Consider the following 13,084-nt stretch of genomic DNA (forward strand, 5'->3'; position numbering starts at 1 on the left):
CCCAGAGCCGGCCGGAACGCCGAGTTTGTGCGCTCAAATCCGGGGCTGCGGGTGGGGCTGAGGCAACGAACGCCGCGGGGTTGGGTTATATTCACAACGTTCATCGGAACCGCTAATTTCAACGGTCCCTTCGGGCGTGTGGGAGCTGCGGGGCACCGAACGGCTCCGTTTGTTGCGGCCGCAGTGCTGTGGGAGCGGCAGTTTCACGTTAGGAAGCACCGAAGGGACCCGAGTCGGTGGGTGCCTCCATGTGGGCGTTTACAGCCCGTTTTCTGCGCTTCTCGTGCTCTCGAAGTCCCACAGAGCTCTCAGCATTGACGGCGGCAGGATTGGTGTTGATTTGGGGGGGGGAGGAATGCCATTGGAGCTACTGCTTTTCTTTCTCGGTCCTCACTGATTGCAGGAGCTGAACAGGAATGCGAAGTTTAAGCCAAGTGCAAATTAATTCGGTTTAGCCTTTCTGAGCAAGCATGCAGAAAGCTGTGATGCATCAGCACCGCTGTTGTGTCGTAGTTATCACTTATCTTGATGCGTCTTAACTCTCAATTAACTTCGCCCTGAAGTATTACGTGCTTCCAAGTCTGGACTTAATGATGAAATGCTGTAATGATGTTCCTTTGGACTGTATCCGATGCTGCTTTTTAATGTATCTCAGTGATACTCACTGTCAAAAATGCAGGACTGCAGGCTGTGTCCAACCTCCTCCCTGCGGGTCATTAGGAGCTCTCCAGCTGAAGCTTCACCCTTTTTGTTGCTCTTTCAGACCTGTAGGTTTACTTCTCTTGGCTGTTTTTCAGTCTCTAACTTGAGAAGCACTTTGTTACCACATCCAGGATCTTTGTTCTCAGTTTTAGGAGTGATAACTGTATTTTAGGTGCTGTTAGCTCTCATTTTAAGTGGCTCTAGGTTAAGGTAAAGGCTCTGCAAGGTTTTTCCTGTGGGCAAGAAATGTTGAGGTCAAACATATTTCCTTAAGAAGATTTTCTCCTGTTTCCAGATAAAGGAGACTTGGTTTCCAAATCAGATTAGTGCCTGGCTGAGTAATTAAACATTATTGCACCCGCTTTGTTGCAGCTTATGTTAAAGAACTACTAATGATTAATGGTGAGAAATTACTGTCTTGAATCTGCGATTTGGAATCGGGCTCAAAAAGATCCAACAGGGAAGGGCAGCACTGCTGATCTGCTGCTTCATTTAAGCAGCAAACACAGAGGCAGTCAGGCGTGTGCTGGTGGTTAAGTATCAGTAAACCTAGATGAGATTGCTGAGTTCCCCCTGGGCATTGCAGGGAGGCAGCCTGCAGCGAGGAGCTGGGAATGTGCTCAGAGTTGTTTGGGAAGCTCATGGGAATGGGAAGAACCAGTGGGTGACCCAAGTGTGTGTGAGGTGTTGCTGTATGTGTTTGAGGCGTTGCTTAGCAGGTGCTGTACATGAAAAGCTTTTAGTTCCTGAAACTGGTTTGTGGAGCATCTGTAAGTAGGCTGGCGTGCGTGTAGCTGACAGCTGATCCAGGCTGTGTTAGCAGGAGAAACCAAGGGCTGAAGCAACACCAAGACCAAGCTTTTCTCCTTGTGTTTGTGAGAAACTGTGTGTGGAAGTGGGTCCTGATTTACAACAACTGGAACACGCTTGCCTTGCATTCTCCCAGCTCCCTTAAGGGAAAGGGTGGTTTTGTGCTGGTGGGGTTTAGGAGGTTCTGGACTTCACTGTGGCCATCTGCACAAAATCTGAGAGGAGTTTCTCACAGTTGGACGCTGCATCTTGTCTGTTCTTTTCTCCTGAGACCTCTGTGTTGCTCAGACAATTTTAGCTCTTGTTTTAAAAATCAGGGAGTAAAAATAACCTCTTGGAGTTTTCACCAGCTTCGAGCTCTGTCTTTAATGCACCAAAATAACAATAATCTTTGTTTTATTGAGCTCTGGTTGTCTTGTTTGCTTTCTTTACAGGTACAAGCAAGATAACTGAGATCAGCTACGAGCAAAAATGTCGCTCTCCAAAAGGGAATTGGATGAGCTGAAACCATGGATCGAGAAGACAGTGAAAAGGGTGCTGGGTTTCTCCGAGCCCACTGTGGTCACTGCAGCACTGAACTGTGTTGGGAAGGGCATGGACAAGAAGAAAGCAGCTGGTATGTCACACAACCCTGAGCTTGTATTAGAAGCAGTCAGGCCCTTTGCAGAAGGAAACATATACAGCATACACACAAGAAATGGATTATGTACTGAAATGAAAGAGCCTATGTTGGCATCACCCATTTCTAGTCATTGTGTTGTGTTTGAAGCAGCCTCAGATCAAGTTTAAGCTCTTTCCCTCCATCTCAGGGAGGCTGAGCTTGTGCTGCTGGTGCACAGCTGCATGGCAGGTTGTGGTTCCATTGCCACTCGAGGCTGTCAGTGTTTGGGAGATGGATGCCATCCGTGTAGATCTGAAGGCAGATTTGTTCAACACGAGCTTTTGTGCTTAAAACCAAAGCTAACCAAACCCTGGAGCTCATGTCCACCTCTGTGCACAGTGATAGGGATAATGTCTGGCAGCCTCGATGAGGCACAGGTAGGTACGTGCAGGTGAGACAAGTTCAAAAGCTTTGGGATGTATTGCAGAAACGGATAAAATGAATTTAAAATCTATTTTTTCACCTAAAGGAATTTAAAATTACAATTGAATCTCTATTGTTTTGTTTGGTTGTTTTGTGCTTATTTTTTTAATCTCGTGGAAGTCTGGACTCCAGTACAGTGAGTTTAAACTCCTTACTGCAAGATGTCCTTTTTTGCTTGTCCTTTTTCTTAACTCCAGATGTCTGCATCTGCAGATCCCAGAGGCTTCCTGAGCCCTGGCTGCAGCCCCCACTGCATTAATTGGGTTGAAGCTGCATTTAAAAAGTGTTTTGTGGCTTTGCAGAAGTCTCTGTGAGTTCTGTGCTCTCCCACTCATCCTGAGCAGTGAATTCTGCCTCTGACACAACTCCTCTTCTTTCTCAGACCATCTCAAGCCCTTTCTCGATGACTCCACGCTGCGATTTGTGGACAAACTCTTTGAAGCAGTGGAGGAAGGGCGAAGCTCCAGGCACTCAAAATCCAACAGTGACCGGAATCGAAAGCGAGAGCTAAAGGTGAGCCAAGGACTGATTATTGATTGTGGTTTTCTGTTGTTTGGTGGCTTTGGAGGCAGCACTGGTACTCTGTCACACTTTCCTCTTCCAGAGAGGTACATCTTGTAACGCTTAAAGTTCAAGAGAAAAGACCCTTCTCCATGATGAAGTGTGTGAGCCTTTACCTTTCAGTTCTCTTTACCTTCTGATGAGGAAGCTGAATGCTGTCCTTGGTGGTGTCCAAGGTGGAAGCCTGGGCTTTTGGTTTCTTGAACAATCTCTGCTAGGCTCGTCAACAAAGTAACTCAGATGGCAGGGCTCCATCTCTGCTTCCTCTCCTACTCACGACTGTTGCATTTGGCAGTACTGACTCTTGACTGCCTTGCAAGCTGGCAACCTGGGGTAGTGTGTCCCACCTCACAGTAACTTCTTGTTCCTCTTCCTTGCTCTGAGGAGCTGTATTTCAGTCTCTGCCAGTTGATGGTGCCCTTTTGCAAGTGAATGGGTCTTTCTGTGGTGAGTGATCTGGTGGGTTTTCGTTCTCTTTTCCATCTGGAATCCACAGAGGGCAATTGTTGGCAACCTCTTCTCCCTCACCGTAGCACAAGGTTGATTACAGCAGGGATGTAGTAGTTCTCTGGTGTTTCTCCCACCTAACACTTGTCTGGGATGGGGAAGGCTCGTGCATCCAAACCTGTTTTCACCTCCTTTGTTCTCTTGAAGACTTTACTCGCCACCTTCTGGAAATCCATTTTTTTCATCACTCGCATACTGAGTTTAAAAGTGGCTACTCTACATGCTGCTCCCTGCTTACAAAGTAAGTTTCCTTTGACTTTTTTTCTGAGGTTCCTGTGTTATGGTAAACTGTATTGCTCTGTAAGTTTGTTTAGTCAGCACCTAACCTCAGTTATCTACAATAATCCTTTTCAGATTTCAGTTTTTCCCTCCTCAGATGTGTTGGGGAAACAGTTGCCTTCGCTCCCCATTTTCCCATTTTCAGAAACTGTTGCTTTTTCTCTCGCTCTCTGGAAGAGGTTTTAATACCTGCCAGAGAAGGGACTCCTCCAGACCTCAGATACATTCATCCTTTAAAGAACAGTGTGTTTAAGCAGTTTCCATTCTGCCTGTTTCAGTACGGCCTGAGCAGCAGTAGTGCAACCTCATTTAGTGATCTGCAGAGGTCTGAATTTTGGGTGTCCCAGTGAATGTTGTAGCTTAAAGGGCTACAGCTTTATGCAGCTTTCTTGATCAGAACAGCGGTGCCAATAAGCATCTGCCAAATATTTCTGTTCTGTGGTTCCACTTTAATTTGGGCTTTAGCCTGGCACACACTTGTCATGCCACACTGCCACTAGAAAGCAAGATTTTGACTAGGCTGTTTTCTCCTAGCTGTGCCCCCTCAATGCTTTTGCTTTTGACCTCTTGTGGAGATGGCAGAGAGAGAGTAACATCACGTATTGTATTGCTGTGTGGTACCTGTGGTGGTAAGACTTCAGGGCACAGTGTTGAAGGGAGATTTGTACCATCCTGTGGCACTGCTAACATGCACAGATCCCACACTTCTTCAGAAGTTAAATTCAGAATTGCCTGTTATTGCAGCTGGCTTCAAACTGTCTTGTCCTCTCATCTTCCTTGTGGCGGTGGCCAGTGCACTGCAGAACAGAGGGAGGGGAGGGAGCAGCATCCTGTTGCAGCCTGGCAAGCTGTCTCACACTGCACACTGAGGCAGGGATGTGGCTGGGTGTGGGGTTGGTGACTTTTCTCCAGTGAAACATCTGCGTGGGTGTCCTACATGACCACAGATGATTGATGGTGTTCTTGGCTTCTAAACTGACCCAAAGCAGGCCTGGGATGCAGCAGAGCAGACCTGTCCTCATCTCTTGGCTCCTGGTATGGAGACAGGCATCCAGCTTGCCTTCTCATCAACCTCTGTCTCTGGAATTACATCTTGGAGATCCTTCATCAAGATCTGTCCTCACACAGCTGTAAAGCGAAATGGTTGAGTGAGGCTGTCAGATCCTGATCCTGTGTAGAATGACTTTTCCCACCCCCACTGCAGGTTTCAGAGTTGAATTTATACTTACACACTTAGCTCTGTAGCATCAGGAAGTGAATTAATTCAGGATGCTACTTACTTGGTCATATTAGCTGTCTTCAGCATTCTGGCTGGCCTTCCTTCTCTCTCTTTGGTTAACTCTTGTGGGGTAGGTCATTGCTTGGGAAGTTTCAGGAACTAAAACGTAATGGTTTACACACTTTATACTATGGGCAAGTCCTTTCTCTTGAACTTGTAGGTTTTCCAAGAAGTACCTGTGTCTGGATGAGGATGTGTCCTTGTAGGATATGAACCATTATAGTGAAGAAGGGATTTCAACTAACGCTTACAACCGGTTTGTATATTTTTATTTCCAATAATGCTCTCGCACACAATACAGGAACACAATTGCATGGACAAATCCAGTTCACCATACACCAAACTGGCACTGACCAAATGAGATCCGTGACCACCAACACACAGAGCTGGGGAGCGCTTGAATGGCACCTTTTCCCAGTTCCCCAGGCACGGAGTTCTGTGTGAAGCACACTTTTGTTCTGGGAGATGGACACTTAATGCAAGTCCGTGGTATGATCAGTGCTCCACTTGCTCTCTGAGCTGTGCTTCTTAAAAGCATCTCAGCGTCAGGCTCAGAGCTGGAGCCTGCTGGGTCAGGCTGTGAGGAAATGCTGCAGGTATGTCCCTGCCTACAGGGTCCGGGACCCTGTTCTCCCTTTGGTCAGAACACCGTAGGATGGAGCAGCTTTCACTTTCACTCCCTGTGAAGTTGACTGAAGATACAGGCACCCTTGGGGCCTGGTCACACTAACTTGTGTGCAGGCTTTCTCCATCTCTCTGAGTAGCTGAGTGAGATCTTACATCTCCTCAATTCCAAAAATCCCATGACCACCTAAGAAAGCAATGGTGGCTTTTACACAGGCGTGTCCCTGGAGTGCCTCCTGTCCTTTAAGCTGCTGGATGGATCATCATCGATGCTTCTTTTGTGAGGAACCAGGGCACAGACTTCATATAGGACAACCAGTTAGGGCAGCCTGTGAGTGCCACCCTGCAAACTCACACACAGTGCAGTGCTGACCTTTCAGTGCTGGATTTAATTCTCACGGTGGTTTCTTATCCTGAAACAGTGTTCATGATAGAAGTTCTTAGCTCTTAATCAGTTTTGTTTTTCTCTCCTTTTACCTCAGGATGTGTTCGGTGATGACTCTGAGGTATCCAAAGAATCTTCTGGTGTCAAGAAACGGCGCATACCACGATTTGAGGAGGTTGAGGATGAGCCTGAGGTTATTCCAGGCCCGCCATCAGAAAGCCCTGGAATGCTGACCAAGCTGCAGGTCAGTCTGACTGGGCTGTGTTACATCAGCTCTGTCTCCAGAACAGCGCTGTCTGCCTCTGAGATCTTGAATCCTGGTACAGCGTAATGTTTGTTTTATCCCATCCACAAGCTGTGCAAGCAAATGGCAAGCTGCTTTTGGCCATCCTCTGTTTGCTGCAGTTGCTGCCCGTGTTCTTTTCGCAGAGCTCACTGCCTCTTGTGCACTGGGCTAATGACAACATGGAGTCTTCAGGTGGTGAAAGTTTGGATATTTTCTTATAACCTGCAGTAACCAAGAGGAGAAAGTCTTAGCAGACGGTGCCTGCACTGTTAGATTCCTTCACTGCAGCTGGCAGTCATCAGTTAAAGTAGCTTGATACAGTTCTATTCCCATTAAGCTGGCTTGAGCTCATTTGCAACTGTAAAGGGGTGTGAAAAGGTACTGGTGATCCTTTCTCTCCTTCCAGTAAAGTGGAGAAAAATTCACCATCCAATTTTGTTTCCACAGATCAAACAGATGATGGAAGCAGCCACCCGGCAGATCGAAGAGAGGAAAAAGCAGCTGAGCTTCATCAGTCCTCCAACACCACAGGTAGCTGCTGGAATTAGCAGGCTGCTTTGTAGCACGCAGCTATGATGTGTTGACCCGTGTTGGGTGTATTAGAACAGCTGTGTAACAAAAGTCATTTCTCTGTCAACAGCCAAAAATTTCTTCTTCGTCCCAGTCGGAACGTCTCCCCATCGGCAACACGATCCAGCCCTCCCAGGCAGCAACCTTCATGAATGATGCCATTGAGAAGGCCAGGAAAGCTGCCGAGCTGCAGGCCCGAATTCAGGCTCAGCTGGCCTTGAAACCAGGGCTTATTGGCAATGCCAACATGGTGGGGCTGGCCAATCTGCACGCCATGGGGATCGCACCGCCGTGAGTAGCTGCTGTTATTCTGAATGCTAATCCTGACAGTGGAAGTTCCAGAGTGTTAACAGAGGGTGTAGCCAAAGGGTTTCCCCTGTGCATCATCAGCTCTAGCAGCTCTTTAGTGGCTGCTGAAGGAATGAATATGTTGCAGAGATGAAATGGAGGTTACTCCTTCCCTGAGAAACACTCGACTTCTGTACACGAGATTCGAGTCCTTTCTGGCCATATAGATGAGACCTGAACAGTACAAAGAAGCCATTCGCAGAACTTTCACAAGTTATAGGTCTGGTGCTCGTGGTGGGAATATGGTTCTCAATTCCCTTGAATTAATGCTATAATCACACCTTAATGTGTTTGTTTTGCCACCAGGAAGGTGGAATTGAAGGATCAGACAAAGCCTACGCCACTGATCTTGGATGAACAAGGCCGAACTGTTGATGCGACTGGTAAAGAGATTGAATTGACTCACCGCATGCCAACCCTAAAAGCAAACATCAGAGCTGTGAAGAGAGAGCAGTTCAAACAACAGCTTAAAGAAAAGCCCTCGGAAGATATGGAATCCAACACTTACTTTGACCCCCGGGTCTCCATAACCCCAGCCCAGCGTCAGAAACGCACCTTTAAGTTCCATGAAAAAGGCAAATTTGAGAAAATTGCCCAGAGGTTGCGAACGAAGGTATTTGAGGTCTTGCCATGCTAACTGACAGCACAGAAATGAGGGTTTGGTTCAGGATGGGAATTGATTCTCCTCTCCTGGGATGTGAAGGGAGCTGTGTTCACTTGAGTAAGAAGCTTTTTGGTAAAATCACACATTGCTTTTTTTGTCAACATCGTTCATGTTGAAAAGGCAGACTCCCAGATAAGAATATATTTGTGGAGGGCGCTTCCTCACTTGACAGAAGACAAAATCTGGTGGTTTGTTGTTCTGGTTTGTTGGCTTTTTTGACAAAGGATTGAAAAATTCCAAAGGGAATAGATAGTTCTATGGCCACGTCATCCTTCTACAGAAGCGATCACCTTAGAGGTGCAGATTTAAAAGAATCTTGGTAAACTGCCCAGATTTGTGAGGAAAATGGGAGAGAAGAGCTTCATTAGACAGAAAGTCCCAGGGATGTGATGCCCAGAGAGGCATTATTTGGGGATCATTCCGTGCTCCAGGAAGGCTCAGTAATAACACCAAGTTTTTAGCAAGTTTGTTAGAAAAAGCGCTTCATCATCTTGTGTTGTGAGGTTTCCTCTGCGGTTTGCTTCAGATTTAAGCATATACATTTACATATGAGAAGATGCCTACATACTATGCTTTTCCTGAAGTTGTGCTATTTTGGAATGACTTTTATGTGCCACTTTCCTCTCCTTGTTCTCAGGCTCAACTAGAAAAGCTGCAGGCAGAGATCTCTCAGGCTGCCAGAAAGACAGGGATACACACTTCTACCAAGTTGGCTCTTATTACCCCTAAAAAGGAGCTGAAAGAAGGGGAGATCCCAGAGATAGAGTGGTGGGACTCCTACATCATCCCTAACGGCCTTGATCTGTAAGTGTTTTATGTACCAGGCTTTGATTGTTCTCCTCCAGGAGGAAACTGGGAGTTTCTTGGGGATAATATGGGGCTCTGTGGAGCAGTGTGGCAAATTAGGCTGGGCGCATCTGCTTGTGCTACTGAATTCTGCCACAGTCCCTGAGATACAGACAGGCGCTGGGTTTGCTCCCAGGTCTCTCCAAGGGTGTTGGTAGGCAGCTGCCCTTGTCCTTTTTTGGAGACAGTGTTTCTCCAGGGGCTGAGCAGGTGGCTGCCTGGCAGTCAGGGTGATTGTTTGGCCCCAGGTTGGTTGCGTGCTTTCTCAAGCACAAGTGCAGTTTACTCACAATTCTCAGTTGAGTTGTGGCATGCCTGTCTCCTAACTGAAATGTGTGTGGATTGGGGAACTCGTCTATGCTGCATGCCTCTGTTTTATGCTTTGGGTAGAGGTTTGTGCATGTCAAATACCTGCTGTGATTTGTCCAAGGGAAGTGTTATTTTTTTTCCATGGCTTGTGTTTAAGGGAATGCAGGAATCCAGGCTGGGAGGTTTGCAATGATGCCCAACTCTCTCCTTTCTAGAAAAGGCGGAACGTCTTCAAAAAAAGATGAATACTTTGGAATCACAAACCTCGTGGAGCACCCAGCACAGCTTAACCCACCAGGTACTGCCCTGTAGCACTCTGGTCTCAGACTTTGCCCAATTTGATTGACTAGATACAAAATATTCCAGAATGTTGACACTTGGCAAGGTGAACCAGCATGCATGCCCCAAGCTGTGGTATCATTGACTGGTGTGTCTCTATCCCTGTGAGGTAAAGGAATCATGAAAGTAAATATGAAGCTTCTGCAAAAACAGCCAGAATTGGAAGGGAGAGTCTCTGCCCAGTTTTCAGAAAGTTGGCATAACGTTTGTTTTTATCTTGCCTTGTTTCTCTTTGCAGTGGACAGTGACACACCAGTGACCTTGGGTGTTTATTTAACTAAGAAAGAGCAGAAGAAGTTACGGCGACAGACTCGGAGAGAAGCCCAGAAGGAGCTACAGGAGAAAGTCAGGCTGGGCCTGATGCCACCTCCAGAGCCCAAAGGTAAGAAGAAACAGCTACAGCGTGCAGAGAGCTGGGCTGATGCAGGCCGTTAGCTGTCAAACTGAATGCGGTTGGGAATTGCAGCAGGAGTGCATGTAAGCCTGTGAACATGCTGGGTGTTTCTGTGAAATGTGGCAGTTCTTCTCTCATTTTCCATACAGTAAGAATTTCAAACTTGATGCGAGTACTGGGGACGGAAGCTGTTCAGGACCCAACGAAAGTCGAAGCTCATGTTAGAGCACAGATGGCAAAGAGACAGAAGTAGGTGGCACGCTGTGCTATTTCTTTTGTTTGTGGTGGTGCTGCATTCGTTCCTAGAGAAGAAAGTTCCAGAACTGACGTAGCAAAGCAAGAGCAGTTTGATTTGTATGTGTGTTTGTGTGTGCTGCTCTTGCAGTTTATTTCTACTGCCTTGAATGAACCTCTCAAGGCCCAGAGCGGGGATTTGGGGCTGAGTGATCAATTTTTGGCATTGGAAAGTGGCTTTGTGCCCTGTGTTAAATGATTTTCCTACTGTGATGATGATTGACAGGATGCTTTTTATCAGTTAACACATTTAGGGAAGAATTGGACTGGTGACTGAATTAAAAGAGCCTGTGTGCTCAATTCAGGAATCTGGGTAGAATTTGGAGCTGTTTTGGAATCCATTCTGTACTTAAGGATCTGTTTCAGTGTGGTAACAGGTAAACTGTAGGCTGTGTTTTGCTTATTGCTGTGTCTTTTTGTATCCAGAGCTCACGAAGAAGCAAATGCTGCAAGAAAACTGACAGCAGAACAACGAAAAGCAAAGAAGATTAAAAAGCTGAAAGAAGATGTTTCACAGGGAGTTCACATAGCTGTGTATAGGTGAGTGCTGGGACGTGTGCTCTTGATGGATGCTTTTACTTATGTCAGTTTATAAATGGCCCACGAAATGCTCTGTAGAAACACGTGCCACTAAAGAGGAGCGTCCTTTAGCCTACTTGATAGATTGATGTGCAGAAATCAGTTTCAAGATCTTAAACAATAGCTCTGTTCTTCCACAAACAGCTGTTTTTTTATCTTGTCCATAGAGTCAGAAACTTGAGCAATCCAGCAAAAAAATTCAAAATCGAGGCGAATGCTGGCCAGCTGTACTTAACAGGCGTGGTGGTTCTACACAAAGATGTCAACGTGGTCGTGGTAGAAGGAGGTGAGGATTTCTGAGGCAGGTTTTGGTCGCGGCATAATGTTCAAAAGTTTGCTTTTGCAAAAATTACCTGCGTATGAAAATAACAGCCAGAGGGGTACGGAAGAACAAGGAAGTAAGGAGGCACTTTGAAGCTTCCTTTGTTATGGTTTTAGCAGTGCTAGTACTGAGTATTGTAGAGCACTGTAAGCCAGATAGGGGAAAAAAACAGTACGTTTGATTTTGTTGGAAAATGCATTTGATTTAAATCATTGCATCCATTCAGAGTCCAATGCAGTTACTCACAGTTTGGCTGGAAGGGCCTGGCTGTGCTGTACTTGTGTCTGATCAGCTGAGCATGCTCTGAAAGGCTTAGCTGTGTGTTTGTGGGTGGTGTTCTGCTGCCTTTTAAAACCTCCTAAAGCATGAAGGTTAAGGAACTTTGTGAATGTGAGTCTCAATTCTCCCCAGGCCCCAAAGCACAGAAGAAATTCAAACGTCTTATGCTTCATCGAATAAAATGGGATGAACAAACATCAAACACCAAGGGAGAGGGTAAGTGTAAGACCCTGTGGGGAAGGAGGTGGTAACAGATCGTGTTGTAGCCATTGGACTGGTGGAGCAGTGGTGGGGGGTTCTGCAGGACTAGAATTTGTTGTTGTTTTTCCAGATGATGACGAGTCTGATGAGGAGTCTGTTAAGAAAACAAACAAATGCTCTCTGGTTTGGGAGGTGAGTGGCAGTTCTGGTTTGGTGGGAGTTCTGGGGGCTTAGGCAACGCACAAGTTAACCCTGCCTAACAGAATGGCTGATGTTCTGCAGCTTTGTATGAAATGGAAATCTACTGGTCTGACTCAAGCTGTAACCATTTCTTAAACTATAGCAGAATTACACAGCATAGGGTGGACACTGGTGACCCATGCTTCTGCAACAGTCAGGTTAATTGCTTGCTAACCTGTAAAAACTTTTATTCTCAGGTTCCCCCGAGTCGTTCAGTTTTATTTCAGCTACTTTCTCCCACACACTTGTTGAAATGAGTCCCTTTTCTCTTCCAGGGCACAGCAAAGGATCGCAGCTTTGGCGAAATGAAATTTAAGCAGTGCCCCACTGAAAACATGGCACGGGAGCACTTTAAAAAGCACGGAGCAGAGCACTACTGGGACCTGGCTCTGAGCGAGTCCGTGCTGGAATCCACAGACTGAGGGTGCTGCTGCCCCGGCACCCCTCTTGGTTTGAGAACAATACCTCGTGGGAACTTGGACGAACCCTTCCTCCCCTCCGCTCTCTCCGCAGTACAGCGAGTATGATTAAAGAAATATTTTTTAAAACGAATCAGTTAACATTTGTTTTCTGGATACATTCAGCTCTTGGAGGTGCCGGTGCAAACCTGCTGGCTGCCACCCGCCTGTGCTGTGGGGTCTCTGAGCTCCTCTGGAAAGAATTGTTTTGGAGCAGAGGGGGAGAAATTGTTTTTAAAGTTGTTTTTGACCCCTCAGGAGCCCGAGGTACAACGGCCTGGGAGGTGTGGGGGGCACCACGGGGTCGGTGTGGGGCAGGGAGGAGCACTTGGTGTTTGTAAAGCAGAGTAGGAGACGGGGACTTAGCCCACATCCTATATTTACATAATAAACTTTTTTTGTAAAAGCTGAAGCCGCCTTCAGTTTGTGTGTGTGTTTCTGGCAGGGTTTGGAAGAGCGCCGACTGGGGGGGGGGGAATTTGGTGCTTTAACCGAAGCTTGATCTCAGGGCAGCGCGCCCTGGGAAGGGCAGCTCTGTGGGGCCGGGTCAGGCGGAACGGCTCCGTTACTTCAGGGCCCGCCTCGCTCTCCCGTCCCCGCCAAAGTGCAGGCGGCCGCCATCTTCACCGCGGGGCAGGCCGGGAGCAAAGCGTATCGCTGAGGGGAAAGGAGGAGGGTGCAGCGCAAAGCGCAGGCGCGAAGAGGAGGGAGGGCGGCGGGGCGG

General features: G+C 47.1%; 2 protein-coding genes across 3 annotated transcripts in view; both read left to right on the forward strand.

Annotated features, from left to right (window-relative positions):
• Positions 1 to 466: 466 nt before the first annotated feature.
• PRPF3 (pre-mRNA processing factor 3) lies at positions 467 to 12,454 on the forward strand. 2 transcript variants are annotated; one of them, XM_003212778.3, is made up of 15 exons: positions 467 to 2,128; positions 2,979 to 3,109; positions 6,329 to 6,475; positions 6,965 to 7,048; positions 7,158 to 7,378; positions 7,742 to 8,048; positions 8,737 to 8,903; positions 9,470 to 9,552; positions 9,832 to 9,975; positions 10,137 to 10,236; positions 10,708 to 10,821; positions 11,028 to 11,146; positions 11,594 to 11,677; positions 11,793 to 11,854; positions 12,178 to 12,454. In XM_003212778.3, exons 1-15 carry the CDS (start codon positions 1,984 to 1,986, stop codon positions 12,322 to 12,324), a joined length of 2,055 nt encoding a protein of 684 aa, XP_003212826.1. In that variant the 5' UTR covers positions 467 to 1,983; the 3' UTR covers positions 12,325 to 12,454. The 2 variants fall into 2 exon arrangements, with proteins under 2 accessions (XP_003212826.1, XP_010722222.1); XM_010723920.2 differs by lacking the exon at positions 467 to 2,128 and adding an exon at positions 5,383 to 5,478 and having other exon boundaries at positions 3,014 to 3,109.
• The window catches only part of RPRD2 (regulation of nuclear pre-mRNA domain containing 2), a 16,494-nt gene continuing 15,835 nt past the window's right edge, over positions 12,426 to 13,084 (forward strand). Inside the window, exon 1 of the mRNA XM_031556913.1 lies at positions 12,426 to 12,627. Within this exon, the coding sequence (XP_031412773.1) occupies positions 12,426 to 12,627 (202 nt within the window). The remainder of the gene's footprint in view (positions 12,628 to 13,084) is intronic.

The sequence above is a fragment of the Meleagris gallopavo genome, chromosome 27, assembly GCF_000146605.3.
Source record: "Meleagris gallopavo isolate NT-WF06-2002-E0010 breed Aviagen turkey brand Nicholas breeding stock chromosome 27, Turkey_5.1, whole genome shotgun sequence".
Classification (NCBI taxonomy): Eukaryota; Metazoa; Chordata; class Aves; order Galliformes; family Phasianidae; genus Meleagris; species Meleagris gallopavo.